Here is a 14,619-nt window from a genome sequence, read left to right as displayed (position 1 = left end):
TGAGAAGACTATAAAGCTATAAAGATAAAGCTCTTTTTCATACTTCATTTTAACATATAATGAAACATTTGCTTAAAAATGAACAGTTTTAATAAAAAGAATTTACAAAAAATACTTCTAATTACAGTGCATTTATATGAAGTCACAAAGCATCTTTAAAGACATCAGTAATTAAGTGAAGAATCTTTAGTAATTATGTAATAAGATGCAACCTAGTAATTTACCAAGTAAATAAATATCACAAGATCTATATTAAATAGCTTCGAATTGAATGATTTTGCCATATTGTGAGTATATTCGTTCTCGGCCAACCAAAAAAAAGCCCACATAAATGTACAATCTTCTATAACCGCTTAGTCTTTCTAACTCAAAGCATGCTTTCTTCAGCTTACTCACCAGTGACAGACTTAAGGTTAACAGACATATGGCAGTCATTAAACATCTTTGATTAAATTGTCCATTGCCTAAGCAATTTACCAGTCCACCAAAATGACCAAACATTAACTGATTATCCCTCTTAAACATAAGCTTTGCCGCTGGTCACAGATCTAGGCTGAGAATATTTTACATTGTAGATACTGCCAGGAGTGTCGTCTTTTGGAGGGCATGAACTGCAGAGAAGACCTCCACCCAGGAAGAGCATGGCAGTACATCCCCAACCAATATAGATACAAGCTCCCAGTTCCCTCTTTTGGGCATCGGTGAGGGTCGGGTTGTAAAAATCCCTGACGATGACATCTGTGGTCCAGCACACTGGAATGAGAACGAGAAGCCCTGTGATGATGAAAAAGATGCCACTAGCGATGGCAACCTTAGCCTTAGAGCCCTCATCCTCTACAAAGTTGGTGCACTTCCCACCAATGGTTGCAAGGACAATTCCAAAGATTCCAACAACTAGTGCGATCACCACTAAGGCACGAGCGGCTTGTAGGTCCTGAGGAAGAGCGAGGAGGGAGTCATAAACCTTACACTGCATCTGGCCTGTAGTATCAACCACACAGTTCATCCATAAGCCTTCCCAAAAGATCTGGAAAGTTACAATGTTGGCCCCGATGAAAGCCGACACCTTCCAGGCTGGCAAACCACAAATAACAATGGTTCCCACAAATCCAATCAGTGCCAGAATGAGGCCCAACATTTGTCGCTTGTTTGACACCATTTTCACGTTTGCTTTGAGAAGAGGAATTTCGGCAGTAACCAAGTTATGTTTCTCCGTTCTTCTCTCAGTGTATGCAATGTGACTTTTGCTTACTTACCTTATATGCTTTAGATAAAAAAGGAGGGGGAGGAGTCTATGTAGGACATGCACTTTTCTTTGTCACTTAACCAGTTTTATGCTCATCCAGTTGGACTTGATTCTTGTTGCTGACCAACAGATGTTCTAAGAAAAGTTAATCGAACCAGTTTTGAGAAGGCTCACCGGAAGCTCCAAACAAGAGAACAAAGCTTCCTTAACTTTACCCCATATTTACAGTCATACGCAAACGTTTCGGCACTGAGCAAAAAGTAAAAAATTAATAACACATCTTTAGAACAAATGTCTGCACGTTTAAAGCGTAATTACTGTTTATTTACTGAATTTAACATATTGGGAAAAATGTGGCCTGTGCAAAAGTTATGACACATTTTATATATTTTTATGTTTTTTCTCCAGAATGTTAAACTCAACAAATAAATAGAACTAATAGAACTAAATAGAGCTAATTACTTATATTATTAAGTAAATTACTTATTTTTCATCAGTATCATTTTTTAAACATATCTTTGATTAAGTTTATGAATACATTTTGATTTCTCTATATATAAAATATATGACATGAATAATGCCAACAGTATTCAGACATTTTTGCTTGATTTTTAGACATTTGTCTATAAACATTATAAATAACAAAAACGTGTGTATTCATAATAAGCATAAACAAAGACATGTTCAAAAAATAATTTGATGTAATAATTTGAAGTTTTTTCTTAAATTTGTTCTTGAGAAAAGTCTCAAGAAAAAGTCTACGTCAGAATTGTTCACACCTTTGTGCTCTTGAGTGGTGTAGATTGTATTCTCACCTGAGAACAAATACCCAACATGAAAATACTGGTGAATGTCCGAAGCTTAGTGAAAATTGCATAAGTGGGTTTTAAGAAGACATTTCTTCTAAAGAACGGTTGGTGAATGAAGCTCAGTGTGCTCTGGTCAGACAAAACAAAAACTGAACTCTTTGAAATCTTTGGCAATAATTCAGACACGTTTGGACAAAGTAGGGCTGCACGTACAATCTCAAAAACAATATACTCACAGTGAAGTACGGAGGTGGGAGCATCATGATATACAGTGCTAGGGCATTACACATCATCAAAGGACACATGAATGGAGCAATTAGAAGAGAATTTAATCTCTTCAGCCAAGAAGATGGACGTTTCAACAAGAAACTTACACAAACATACAGGCTGGTTGCCTTTTAAAACAAGTGAAGGTGTTTGTGTGACCTTGCCAATCGTCTGACTTGAGAATTTATGGAAGATATTGAAATTGCGAGTCCATCAGAGGGATCAGAGGGGCCCTTGTAACTTGGGAATTGTAGATTTGCCAAGAGGTAAAGGCCAAAACTTAACCACAATGCTGCAACAAGCTAATTACTTATATTATTAAGTAAATTACTTATTTTTCATCAATACCATTTTTTAAACATATCTTTGATTAAGTTTATGAATACATTTTTGTTGATTGTAGATACATGCACTGAAAAAAAAAAATGTCTGAATACTTGCTTCCCCTCACATATTTGAATCAAGTACATTCAATGCAGTATTCTAAATCTCTGGTTTAATTGTTGTATAATGGATGGAACCAGTATAACTGTTCATTGCTCACTGGCACTTAAGCACTCACTGTGTTCTAGTTAGGAACAATTACGATATATTGTTCACAATAACACAATGCAGTGAATACAATTAATATATAGACTTCAGGAAACGCTTTGAACATAGAACATAGATGTTAATTAGTTGTAAAGCTGGACAGGGGAGACTGTATGTTTTGCCAGGTCATCGCAACTCAACCAACCCAAAAGTCAAGCAAAACTCATGTCCTTTTTCAGATGACAATGGAAAAATTACATTATTTGCACACATACACACACACAGGCATATACACATTCACTCGTTTTGTAAAATGTCAACATTGCTTGGAAGTTTACGATAAACACACAAAGTTGTCTGCTGAGAGAAATGTAGGCGTTAGCACTAAGTTTGCTAATGGTTCTTGAGGAAATATAGAAACTGGGTTTACAAATCAAATCAGACTAGGAGAGTTTTTGTTCAGCAGATGGTGCTGCGGCTCTGAAATGGTCAGTGTTCTGCACTTTTCAAAAGCTCTATAAAGGCATGACATGGCTCTGTGTTCTGGCTATGAAGTACTTGCCAGATTATTTTACATAGAAGTACAAACTTTTTGGGATGTTTACAAACATTCTTCCCCTTATCAGGCAGCTTTAGGTCCAGTTTAAACACTCATTCATTTAACAATATAATTTAGGTAGAGCCCAGGATTAGAGCTAATACTCTCTTTGCTGTTCGGTTTCCGACCATAGATTCTAACTGTGGACTAATTATACACTAAACAGAGATTGAAAAACATGTTTAGTTTATATGTAATTTATAATATATTGTAGATAGTGATTGGAAAATAAGTTTCATAATAAACTGCATATTGGGATTGGAAAACAAGTTTAGTCTTAAAGAGCCCATTTAACCCTGCTTTAACATGTGCTTCATGTCCGGATCGTATCTAGATAAACTTTGGCTGGATTCCATTTACACTTTTCACTAAAATGCATCCTCTGTGTAGGCAGATGAGATCCCACATAAAAAAAAAAAACACATCAACACATTGACCTTTCTTTACTTTTATCCCTGTTACAATACAAGTCAACAAGCTTCACCAAAAATTCATGTTGATACAAAGGGACTATATCCTACATTTAATTTTTCTCTCCTGAGGTCCTTTTTAAACATTTATGTGGTTTTATGTACCAAAACAGTCATGATTTCTCTTTATCCCTTAGATTTAAAAAGGCCGTTTTTGCTACTCTGCCTTTAAGACTGATGTATGTAAATGAGCTGTGTTCTAATTGGCTACCTTGCATTGCATCTCATTCAAAAAGTACAAGCTGAAACACTCCATATGACTTCAGCGTTAATGGGCGGTACTAAATTGCTGTAGACTAAATATGTAAATACATGTAAACACATGTAAATGTACATCACAGAAACAGTTCATTCAAAATGACTTGTTTTTGTTGCTTAGTTTACATATATGGACTATATGGAATTAACAGTTTTTGTGTACCATTTTGCACTATTTTATTTGAAAAAATCAAGGAAATTTGGGGTTTTATGTGATATGAGCCCTTTATAATATATTGCAGAACTTTTCGCTTTAGTCTTTTCAGTCTTTTAGGATTGTGATTAGTTTGTGTGTGGAAAGCTGGGTTAGGTGTTTTATGTTGTCAGTGTAATACAGACTAATTTGTCAGCTATACTACTGGTTATACTTTAGTGTATCCTAATGTTAACTGAATAATTGAGGAACTTTAAAATACCAAATAATGACATGAATGTCTGCTTACTGTAATTATTTTTATTGTACAATCCTACTTTCTCCACATTTACATGCTGTTTCAGTGATAAAGAGTATATATAGAGTCAGATAAAACTGCTGATCTCACAAAATATTAAATTTGTTTTGCACTTTACTGCAAAAGTGCATTTGGCATCTGGTGAGACCTTTGTAAGTTATAATAAATTGCTAGTTTGAATCACTACTTATTTATATTGTGTCCTTCTAGCCAGCACAACTACCCTTTGGATATGTTTTACTAAGGCCTCTAATATTTGGCTCTTAATCACTCACTAGCAATGCACCTTTCTTAATTTTGATTTAATTCATTTCAAATCTGGCATTCATTTATTACCACAAAACACCAAAACACTTTAGTCCACATAAACGAATATAATGTTCCAACACAAATGATTATAATTCTGTTGAAAGTCCAACAAGCTATTACAGCTGTTTTGCTTGAAACAGAAACAGCTAACAGTCCTTTTCTGTAAACCCTCAGTTCATTTCAGTATGTTGCAATATGAACATGACTATGTTTATTGTTCTAGTACCCTTCAATGAAACAGTGAAATGATAAAGCCGCTTTACATTTTCCAGCACTACGTCCATAAAGCAGCTAGGCCTACAAAAAGTTGAGGGGGCATTTCCATCCACTTCTTTCATAGCTTGAAGAAAATCCTTCTGTTCAAATGATCAGCAGCTGTTGGAGTATGAGCTGATGAATATGCTGCCTCCCAGAACGAGGAGGAAACCAGCCACCCATCCTACATAGATAGAGGCCCCCAGTTCTCCTCTACTCACTGTTGTAGCTAGAGGATTGTAGAAGCCTACAATGATGGTGTATGCTGACCAGCTAACAGCTATCAGACACAGTAGCCCTGCAATGATGTAGCCCACCCCGGCTAGTATTCCAATCTTGGCTTTGGCGTGACGGTCCTCACGGTAGAAGTTAGTACATCTGGCCCCGACGACTGTTAAACCAATGCTGACTACACCAACAGCGATTGAGACTGAGATCAAGGCTCGAGTGGCCTGGAGATCTTGAGAGAGAGCCAAAACAGAGTCAAATGCCTTACATTGCATCTGCCCAGTGCTCTGCATCACACAGTCCATCCACAAGCCTTCCCAGAACACCTGCGCTGTCACGATGTTTGCTCCCACGAAGGCCGACACTTTCCACATGGGCAGAATACATATTAGGATGGTGCCCAGGAAGCCTATGATAGCCAGGCTGACTGCCAAGAGTTGTCTGCCCATCTTCCACAAACACGTCAGCCAAGTTCTTCAGTTTTCACCATATTATTGATGCATGAGATCAATTCAAACAGCAGTGCAAATTGCTAGAAAATAATCACCGTGGTGTACCTCACAGATGTTTTGAAAAGCGATGGAGCAGGAAGGGGTGGAGATTACCTTTTTTTTTAGGACTCAGGTCAAATTTCCTGCTTGGCTTGATTCTTTGTTCTCAGAGAGAGAGAGAGAGAGAGAGAGAGAGAGAGAGAGAGAGAGAGAGACAGAGAGAGAGTGAGAGAGAGAGAGAGAGAGAGAGAGAGAGAGAGAGAGAGAGAGAGAGAGAGAGAATGTGTAAAAGTGTAAATAAGAGAGAGAGAGGAACGTTTTGGGCAAGCAAGTATGTGTGCACTAGAAAGAGGGAACGCAAGAGCAGCACTGAGAGAGTGGGAATAGAGCAGAAAGAAAAGACTTCATTGTTCACCTACAGGGCAGGTATCAAAATTCTACTCTCAGTGTTACACAAAGATGGGTTAGCAGTAGCCTATTCAAAGAGCAGTTTACCCTGTCTGTGCTGTAGGAAAACAAATTCAAATTCTCCCTTTAATTTTTGTTTGCACAGACAGCGAGTTGTTTCCTGGTGACTGCCAAGGGGAAGCATGCATGTTTACTACATTGACTTTCATTAATGAGCTTTATCTACACATACCATTACTTACTAGTGTGAGCAACAACTTTTTTTGCAATTAGTTTATTTAAATATGGATATTCTGAAAATACACCTTGGAAGGTATTTTTTTTAATATGCACTTCCCATATTTCCAGCGAAGAGCTCATAAAAATTTATGAGAATTAATATGTACCTATCTAGTCTGCAGTTTATAGCTCATGCTGTTTGACCTTAAGATTTACATTTTTCAATAACAGTACTTCCCCAGTTTCCCAAGAGCCTCTTGAGTAGAAATATATACAACTATATATATATATACATATATATATAAAATGGCATGTCATTTAGGAAATTATATATAATGATTGGAAACTGAATATATGGAATGAACCATGAGAATATGGAATGAAATGTGAAATCATTGAGGCACTTGTGCCATCTTGTTTTTTTGATGTATGATATTATCCAGATGACTGAGTCAGCCTGAAATCTAGTAACAGTAATCCTAAACAGTGAGGAGATAATTAACACCCTGGCGACACATGTATGGGCCAAAATAATACTAGAAAGAAACATGCCTTCCACCTAACAGGAGCAACCCACAAGTTTTCTAGAGTGCTGTAATGTCACCTTCCCAGGTTGGAAGAGGGGTTTTAGGGATGGGGTATGGTTTTTAATGGTTTACTTAAACGCAATATATTGGCTCACACTATGATTTATGTAAATAAACATTATATAGATGCTTTAAAAAAACATTGCAGAAGACTAAGGAGACCTGGAGGGTTACTGCACTGCAGAGATTAGTGTTTCTCATCTGACACTGAATTTATTAAAATCTTACAAGTGATTGGGTGAGTTAGATGAGTGTGATAACTTTCACAATGTGTAATTGTTAAAAACAGACCATGAATCCATCACTTCTAGTTTGTTTGCTAAAATGTTTGGCTTCAATGTTTCCTCCAATTTATTTCAGGCACTGAGCAGATTAATGCAAATGTTTCACTTATGTTCAGACAAAATAAGCAACAAAAGGCTGCACAACCTAGACCCTTAAGATGGTTCTATATAGAACCATTTCATACTTAAAATGGTTCTTTAGATTGGAGTGTTGTGGCTCTATATAGCACCAAAAAGGGTTTTTTTGTTTGACAAGCTTGTAATAGAACACTTAGTACCACCTTTCAAAAAAAGGGTCCACATAGAACACTCCAATCTGAAGGACCAATTAAGCATGAGAGTTCTATACACAACCATTTTCTTTAAAGAACCCTTGAACTATAAGTGTAGCACACAAGTCTATACTTAAAACTAGACCTTCCTGAGAAAAGACGGTATACCTAAAGCAAGCGCCACATTTAACATAACTAATCTTGGATCACATTCTTCTCTTGTGAAGACCTAATAGATTCTAGATCAAAGTTTTACTAAGCTTTATGAAGACAGGCCCAGGTACTCCAACTTTGAACCAAGATGATCAACTGCAACACCGTTATTGCAAGTGCAGAGGTGAATAAGCAAACTAACAGAATATGAAAAGTAGATATTAACCCCAGCCTATGGGATCAGTGCTCCAGCAAATCACGGGGCACAGGCTGACACCATCTGCAGGACCATAACTTTCCTAATAAAAATGCCATGCTGTATTGTAAACGCAGCTAAATTGTTCTGTCATTTCCTCTAACTTGTCCTAGAGGACACTGACAACTGAGAAACTAGATAATAAAATTACTCAAGACAGGGCAATGTAAGGACAATGCAAGACAGCATAATTTATTAGGTAAAATAATTTAAAATACATTAGTCAATCAAGTCTCTTCCTACAGCACCCTGGAGGAGAGTCAGTTCCAATCCAGGCTGAGGGGTTCAGGCCTACACATAAGCTCCAGTGCTGTTGGCGGCTGACCTGGGCGCAGTGTATTTGGCAGAGTACCCGCGGTACTCAGCCTTGGGGCAGCGGCAGCAGAGCAGCGCGCCCCCGAGGAGCAGCAGGGCGGCGGCACCCCAGCCGATGAAAAGAGACGCCCCCAGCTCGCGCCTCTGCGCGTCCGCCACCTGCGGGTTGTAGAAGTCCGTGATGACCGAGTTGGCCGACCAGGACACCGGGATGAGGCATAGCACGCCCGCCACCACGAGGCACACACCGGCCGTCACCGACACCTTCGCTTTGGCCGAGTCGTCTTCCACGCAGTTCGTGCAGTCGCCGCCGACCACCGCGAGCGCGAGCCCGACAAGCGCGAGCAGGATGGAAATAATGACAAGCGCGCGAGCGGCCTGGAGGTCCCGGGGGAGCGCCAGCATGGAGTCGTAGACCTTGCACTGCGCCTGCCCCGTGCTCTGCAGCACGCAGTTCATCCACAGGCCCTCCCAGAAGGTCTGCGCGGTCACGATGTTCTGCCCGATGAACGCGGTCACCTTCCACATGGGCAGCGCGCACGTCGTGATGTCGCAGATCCATCCGATCAGCGCGAGAGCTAGTCCAAGAACCTGCAACCCTGAACCCGCCATCACGACTCTCTGGTAGTGGATGTTGGTACTGATGTGGAAGAAAAAGCTATACGTGTGAAGGGCTGTGCTGCTTTGGCTGCATATATAGGCCTGACCTCCTAATCAGGCCTGGTGGCTGATAATTAAGGCTAATTGCGTCACGTGTTGTCTTCAGTTAGAAGTAATTAAAGGCCACACCCCTTCACCTTTATTCCCATTCTTCAATTCTAAGTTTTTCAGCCCAACACAAAGGCTGAATCTCAAACAGCTCATTACTCCGTATGTAGTGCACTATGTAGGTATGAGATAACATCTTCTACACTTAAATAGTGCTTCATAAATTAATAGAAAACCAGTTATATTCAACCATTAGCTGCACAACTCTCTATCTAACATTTAGTGCATTAGGTGGGCGTAGAAGCCATAGACCAGGGTTGCTCAATCCTGGTCCTGGAGATCTACCACCCTTGAGAATTCAGATTTAGCACACCTGGCTCTAATTGTCAGATGCTCCTGAAGACCTTCATTACCTGGATAAGGTGTGTTAGATTAAGGTTGGAGCTAAACTCTACAGGGTGGTAGATCTCCACTACAAGGATTGCGCACCCCTGCCACAGGCTGTGTCCAAAACTGTGCTCTGTCCACTATATAGTGCACTATTTTGGGGTTCCACCATTTGGTAGTGGTGTCCGAAAACAGTGCGGAAGATCCAGTGCACTCAAACAATCCCTCAATTCACCGCAGTAAGTAGCATACAACCGATGTACCCTAGCACGGGGTTTCTCAACCTGTGAACTGCAGACCACCAGTGGGCCGTGAAGCACCCCCTAGTAGTCCACGGGCCTGTACTTAGGGGGAGGCAGCAGTTCGTAGTGGACCAGTAACGTCACTTTATGTCATAAAAGCATTAGGGAAAAAAATTATTAACTTGACAATTAAAAATCAGCATCAGCGACCTGAGTGGTTAAACTCAAACTGATAAACCAACAACAAAGAGGCACATATAAAGTAAGGTTGGTTATTTTTGTTGATTGTGACAGCGCTAATCCAAAAGTGGAGTGTAGTTAGTGTGGTTTGGCTATTTCAGATGAAGTGCTAAAACCCTCAAACTAAACAGACCAAATGATTCCTCTTTTTGGGAAAGCCAATGGAGTATTTTCAGTGAAAATATGATGGACTGCAGCTCCAGATCATAGTTTGCACCTACATTGTACATTTCATTTTTTTTTTCTTTTCATTGTCCCCCTTTTTTAATATTACTATAGCGCATGCTTTTTTAACGTTTTATGTTATATTTTCTTTAACATAACTGCAGATTTTGCAAATCTACTGACTACCGGAATGGACAATCTGATCTCTTTCAGGCCTTAATTCTCAAGTTATAAACAGGTGGGCCTTGGGGTAGAAAAGGTTGAGAATGCTGCATGACCTATGCAGTGCGCTCCATAGAGGATAGGGAGCTATTTGAGATTCAACTAGTGTTGAAGTCTAAGGGAACATATGCAAACTCTTTCCGATGTTTGTGTGATACTAAACTTGAAAGTTACATTAGACAAGTTTGAATGCTTAAACGAGATAGAACTGTAATTAAAGGCTACTCAAAATCCAGCTAAATTAACTGATCAGATCTGAAACTGCCTGGGCGTTGTCTGTTATTCTAATAAGCACGCTTGATTGATGTCCATCTGTTCATCCAGTCACACTGAATTAAACACAATGGCGTGAGCACGGAGGCATTAGTTAAACATATGGCCTGTGTCTGAATCATTGAACGAAAGTTCCTTTCCTGTATGCTGGCCTTTATATTGCCTGATCAGCTATGTGGATTCATATACATATACAACTGCTGATATGTTTAGCGCAGCCATGAGCTGCACTCATAGATCACACAAAATCAAGGACAGCAGGTGGGAAAGGAAGTTTCATTCAGCAGTTTGGACACAGTCATGCACTGTGACATATTGTTCAATTACTGGCCTTTCCCTGTATGGAATTTTTTTCAAAATAAATTTTCATTGAAATGTCCAAAATGTTTAATTTTTGTCAGTTTTACATAGATCAGTTGTTTAAAGGCAGCACAGTTCATTCTGTTTAATTTTTTTTTTTAGTTTTTTTTTTTTATTATTTTTTAGTTTGTGCCTTTTTCTTTCAGTGGGATTGCCAGTCATCCACATGTTTACCTACAGTCTATAAAAACACCTTAATATGAGTCTGCAGTGTTTGACTGTCAATGAAAAAATGACAATTATAGTAGGCTATAAACTGTTTTCATTAAGTTTTCAGTTTATATAACAAAGTCACTCTACTGGCTGAAATGGTGTAGTTCTTAGGTGAGGGTTTAATCATTAAAAAGAGCCATTCACTATTTTACTCCATAAGTCTCCTGACAACACAATTGGAAACAGTGGCAGTTGTGTTTCATTAGTACATGGGGTACATGTGGCTCCACATGGTTATCAGATCAGGCAGAATAAAGGAAAGCAGGAAAGGACATTTCATTGAACTTTTCAGACACTGCCAGAGACTGGTCTTGCTTCACTTCTCTGAACTTCACCTGCAGCCAGTTTGGTCATAATGATTTGTTTATGAATCATTATAATTTTTTTGCCTTTTATTTGTAGTATGGTAACAGTTTGCATGGAACCACACCCTCCATGTTTAAAGCATGCAGGGTCTGTCCATACTATCTGTATACTTAGCGCATGTGCACAGATAATTTGGTTCATCATATTTCTCTGTTCTTAGGGTTATTTCATGTTGTGTATCCTGATTAAGGCACCGGACGATTTCTAAGATTAATCATTTTGACCTTGCTTTGCAGCAAAACTAAAGAAGTACCTTGTATGCCAACTTTGGACGCCAAACTTGTTGTTCCTGATCAACTAGTTTTGCAATGAGGGGGAAATAGTGTAATTAGATATGAAGGGTTTCGTTCCAAAACGCATTATAGACGTCTTTTTTGTATGTTGTTGTTGATGGTGACATATAGAAAAAAACATGTTTTCCATTATATGTCAGCTGTTATTTTTTTCAAAAACTCATTCCTCATTCATTGAAAAGAAACTGTTCATATATTTTTAGTCCTTTGAAAAATGATTTATGTGAGTGTCAATCAGTAGGTGTATATACATTACAAAATCCTGTTTTCACTAAAGAAAAGAGAAAATAGAAATAATGGCCATCAACCTGGCCATCAAAACACCCATTAAAAGCGTCTGAATTAATGTTCTGCCTAATTTAAGCAAGTGATAGCTTTATTATTGTGGAATGTTTCTTAGTAATAGTGGACTGATGAGATTCAGGGGACATTTGAGCACAGCATCTGATTCATGGAAAAACCTGAGATGAGCTCAGTGCTTTTAGTGCAGCTGCTACTGTTCCTTTTGTGATGCTAACACGACTAGAAAAATCATGTCTGGCCTCATTCCTCTTGAACCTGCAAGCAGTTGCGCTCAGTTGTGTCTCTGCATGGAAAATCCCTTTCAGCTACTCTTTAAAGTTAACTATTAGCCTCTGCTGAGCTCACAGTGCCTCTCTGAAGGATGGCCACCTGCACTGGCCATATGAGAAAAATTTTTATTTGCATATATTTGCAAGACTTTTTTTCTTTCATTGCACACATTGAGTGCTATTTCACAGTATAGTTAAATGACCCCACAACAACAGCAGTAGTAAGACATACCTCCTTTTTATTTCTGTTAGGCATGCATGTTGAGCATTGATGTAAGTGCAGTTTGTCACTTAAAGGTGGGAATGTGGCAGGCTAGTAGTCTGTTTTGGGTTGTTTATTGTATAATGACCCTAAAACCCCAAATAGAATGTAATGTAATAGTGCAACATAGAATTGTATGTCCTACAGTTTCAAAAAGCACTGAAGTGCCATTGTTATGACTTTATGCACTGTAGCAGGGTTTTTCCAGCACTACCTTTTATATTAGTTAGGTGACCATTAGAGATGCACAGTTGGAATTGGCAGATATTTGCTCAAAACACAAAATTAGCAGTCAGCCAGTTCATTGTGTTTATTTTGGTAGATCTGTGTTACAGTTTTTTGATGTAAATAATGCAAGGCTTGTAAGTGTGCTCATTCTGGCTTTGACTGCTGCTGCTACACCTGTATCAAAATGCTGTAGCATAATTATGCCTGACTCATTGTGCTAAATAGCTAGTTGCCCTTTACTTTCGATGTATGATTTTATTTGACCCATGTTACTTAAATAGGCATCTGCTTTCAAACTGAAAAGTTTTAAGCCAGTTTGGCCCTTTAAAGAGCGAATAGTGCTGTTTATATTGCCTGTTTGGCTAATAAAAAGAACTGGAAAAATACTAATGTGTTTCATGTGTTTATTTACCCCAAACAGTGTGAGCTTTCGATTAAAACAGGCTAATAAAAATATGCCATTGGCCAATTTGCCTGTAAAGAAATCTGCATCAGCCACAAAAAAAAATCATGATCGGTGCTTCTCTAGTGACCATTAATATCTTACCAATTGTTTTCTTGCATTTCTTTGGTTGAATGTGTAGAATCATTTGTGGTTTGTCTTTGCCATAAACATCACAGAAGTACTCAGGATTACTTAGAAAACATTTCAGCTATTATTTAATCATATAGGGATGAAACACTCAATCACTTAAATACTCTGTTTCATTAGCTTTTAATCATTAGACGTTTGAAATGAATAATACATTTAATCAACATGCAATGTACAGAATTTATTCATTCATGGATATTGAACAGATCAAAAGTTCAAAATTCAGTAATCACATAACAGAATAATGCATAACCTTAAAAGAAATATAGAAAGACATAATCGGATCAACCTGCTTTTGTTCAGAGTTCAGAATTTGTCAGTTCCAACTTCAGTCCTTATGGACATTCAATTTATCGCTCACACGTAATTCATCGGTGAGGATGCTGATCTGGCGGGGGCAAATTTGGCTGCCATGTAGGGACGAGGCTCCTTGGGTGGGCAGTTCCAGCATAGCAGCCCACCGCCCAACAACAGGAGAGCTGCAGATCCCCAACCAATATAGAGCGAAGCTCCTAGCTCTCGGCGTTGGGCTTCACTCACCAGAGGGTTGTAGAAGTCCCTGATTACAGTGTTGGCAGACCAGCTGACAGGGATGAGGATGAGGACGGCCGCGATAATGAAGATCACACCAGCGACAATGCAGGCTTTGGCTTTTGCTGCCTCATCCTCCATGCAGTTGGTGCACTTTCCTCCAACCACAGCCATCAGCACACCAAAGATTCCCACTATGACAGAGATGATGACCATGGCTCGAGCCGCCTGCAGGTCCTGAGGAAGAGCCAGCATGGAGTCGTAGACCTTACACTGCATCTGCCCGGTGCTCTGGACCACACAGTTCATCCACAGACCTTCCCAGATTATTTGGGCTGTAACAATGTTGGCGCCAACAAAAGCGGTGACCCTCCACATAGGCAGCGCGCAGGTAGTGATCGTCCCCAGCCAGCCCACTATAGCGAGCATAACACCTAGGATCTGGAGGCCTTGGGATGCCATTGTTATTGGTGGTCTTACAGACTTTCATGGGAAAGTTTAGGAAATGTGTCTGAGTGGTATGAGCTGAGTTTTTATAGTTACTGCTTTAAGGGTGG

The 14,619-nt window shown here is 39.2% G+C and overlaps 4 protein-coding genes across 4 annotated transcripts; all 4 read right to left on the bottom strand.

The window, feature by feature from the left end:
- Window positions 1–25: 25 nt before the first annotated feature.
- On the bottom strand, window positions 26–1,261 carry LOC118819647 (claudin-like protein ZF-A89). Its single transcript, XM_036587460.1, has one exon. The coding sequence runs from the start codon at window positions 1,157–1,159 to the stop codon at window positions 518–520; it is 642 nt and encodes a 213-aa protein (XP_036443353.1). The 5' UTR covers window positions 1,160–1,261; the 3' UTR covers window positions 26–517.
- A 3,357-nt stretch (window positions 1,262–4,618) lies between these two features.
- Window positions 4,619–6,123, bottom strand: LOC118820173 (claudin-like protein ZF-A89). The gene has a single exon (XM_036588334.1). The coding sequence runs from the start codon at window positions 5,870–5,872 to the stop codon at window positions 5,309–5,311; it is 564 nt and encodes a 187-aa protein (XP_036444227.1). The 5' UTR covers window positions 5,873–6,123; the 3' UTR covers window positions 4,619–5,308.
- Window positions 6,124–8,260: 2,137 nt separating this feature from the next.
- Window positions 8,261–9,058, bottom strand: LOC118820172 (claudin-like protein ZF-A89). The gene has a single exon (XM_036588333.1). The coding sequence runs from the start codon at window positions 9,018–9,020 to the stop codon at window positions 8,385–8,387; it is 636 nt and encodes a 211-aa protein (XP_036444226.1). The 5' UTR covers window positions 9,021–9,058; the 3' UTR covers window positions 8,261–8,384.
- A 4,634-nt stretch (window positions 9,059–13,692) lies between these two features.
- Window positions 13,693–14,562, bottom strand: LOC118820454 (claudin-4). Its single transcript, XM_036588811.1, has one exon. It carries the CDS (start codon window positions 14,522–14,524, stop codon window positions 13,889–13,891), a length of 636 nt encoding a protein of 211 aa, XP_036444704.1. The 5' UTR covers window positions 14,525–14,562; the 3' UTR covers window positions 13,693–13,888.
- Window positions 14,563–14,619: the final 57 nt, after the last annotated feature.

This window comes from Colossoma macropomum, unplaced genomic scaffold (genome assembly GCF_904425465.1).
Source record: "Colossoma macropomum unplaced genomic scaffold, Colossoma_macropomum, whole genome shotgun sequence".
NCBI lineage: Eukaryota > Metazoa > Chordata > Actinopteri > Characiformes > Serrasalmidae > Colossoma > Colossoma macropomum.
This window is presented reverse-complemented; position numbering and strand designations above follow the sequence as displayed.

Bases quoted from the DNA above. Each gene is read 5' to 3' on its own strand.
- LOC118820173 (XM_036588334.1), bottom strand. From the start codon at position 5,872: ATGGGCAGACAACTCTTGGCAGTCAGCCTGGCTATCATAGGCTTCCTG.
- LOC118820172 (XM_036588333.1), bottom strand. From the start codon at position 9,020: ATGGCGGGTTCAGGGTTGCAGGTTCTTGGACTAGCTCTCGCGCTGATC.
- LOC118820454 (XM_036588811.1), bottom strand. From the start codon at position 14,524: ATGGCATCCCAAGGCCTCCAGATCCTAGGTGTTATGCTCGCTATAGTG.
- LOC118819647 (XM_036587460.1), bottom strand. From the start codon at position 1,159: ATGGTGTCAAACAAGCGACAAATGTTGGGCCTCATTCTGGCACTGATT.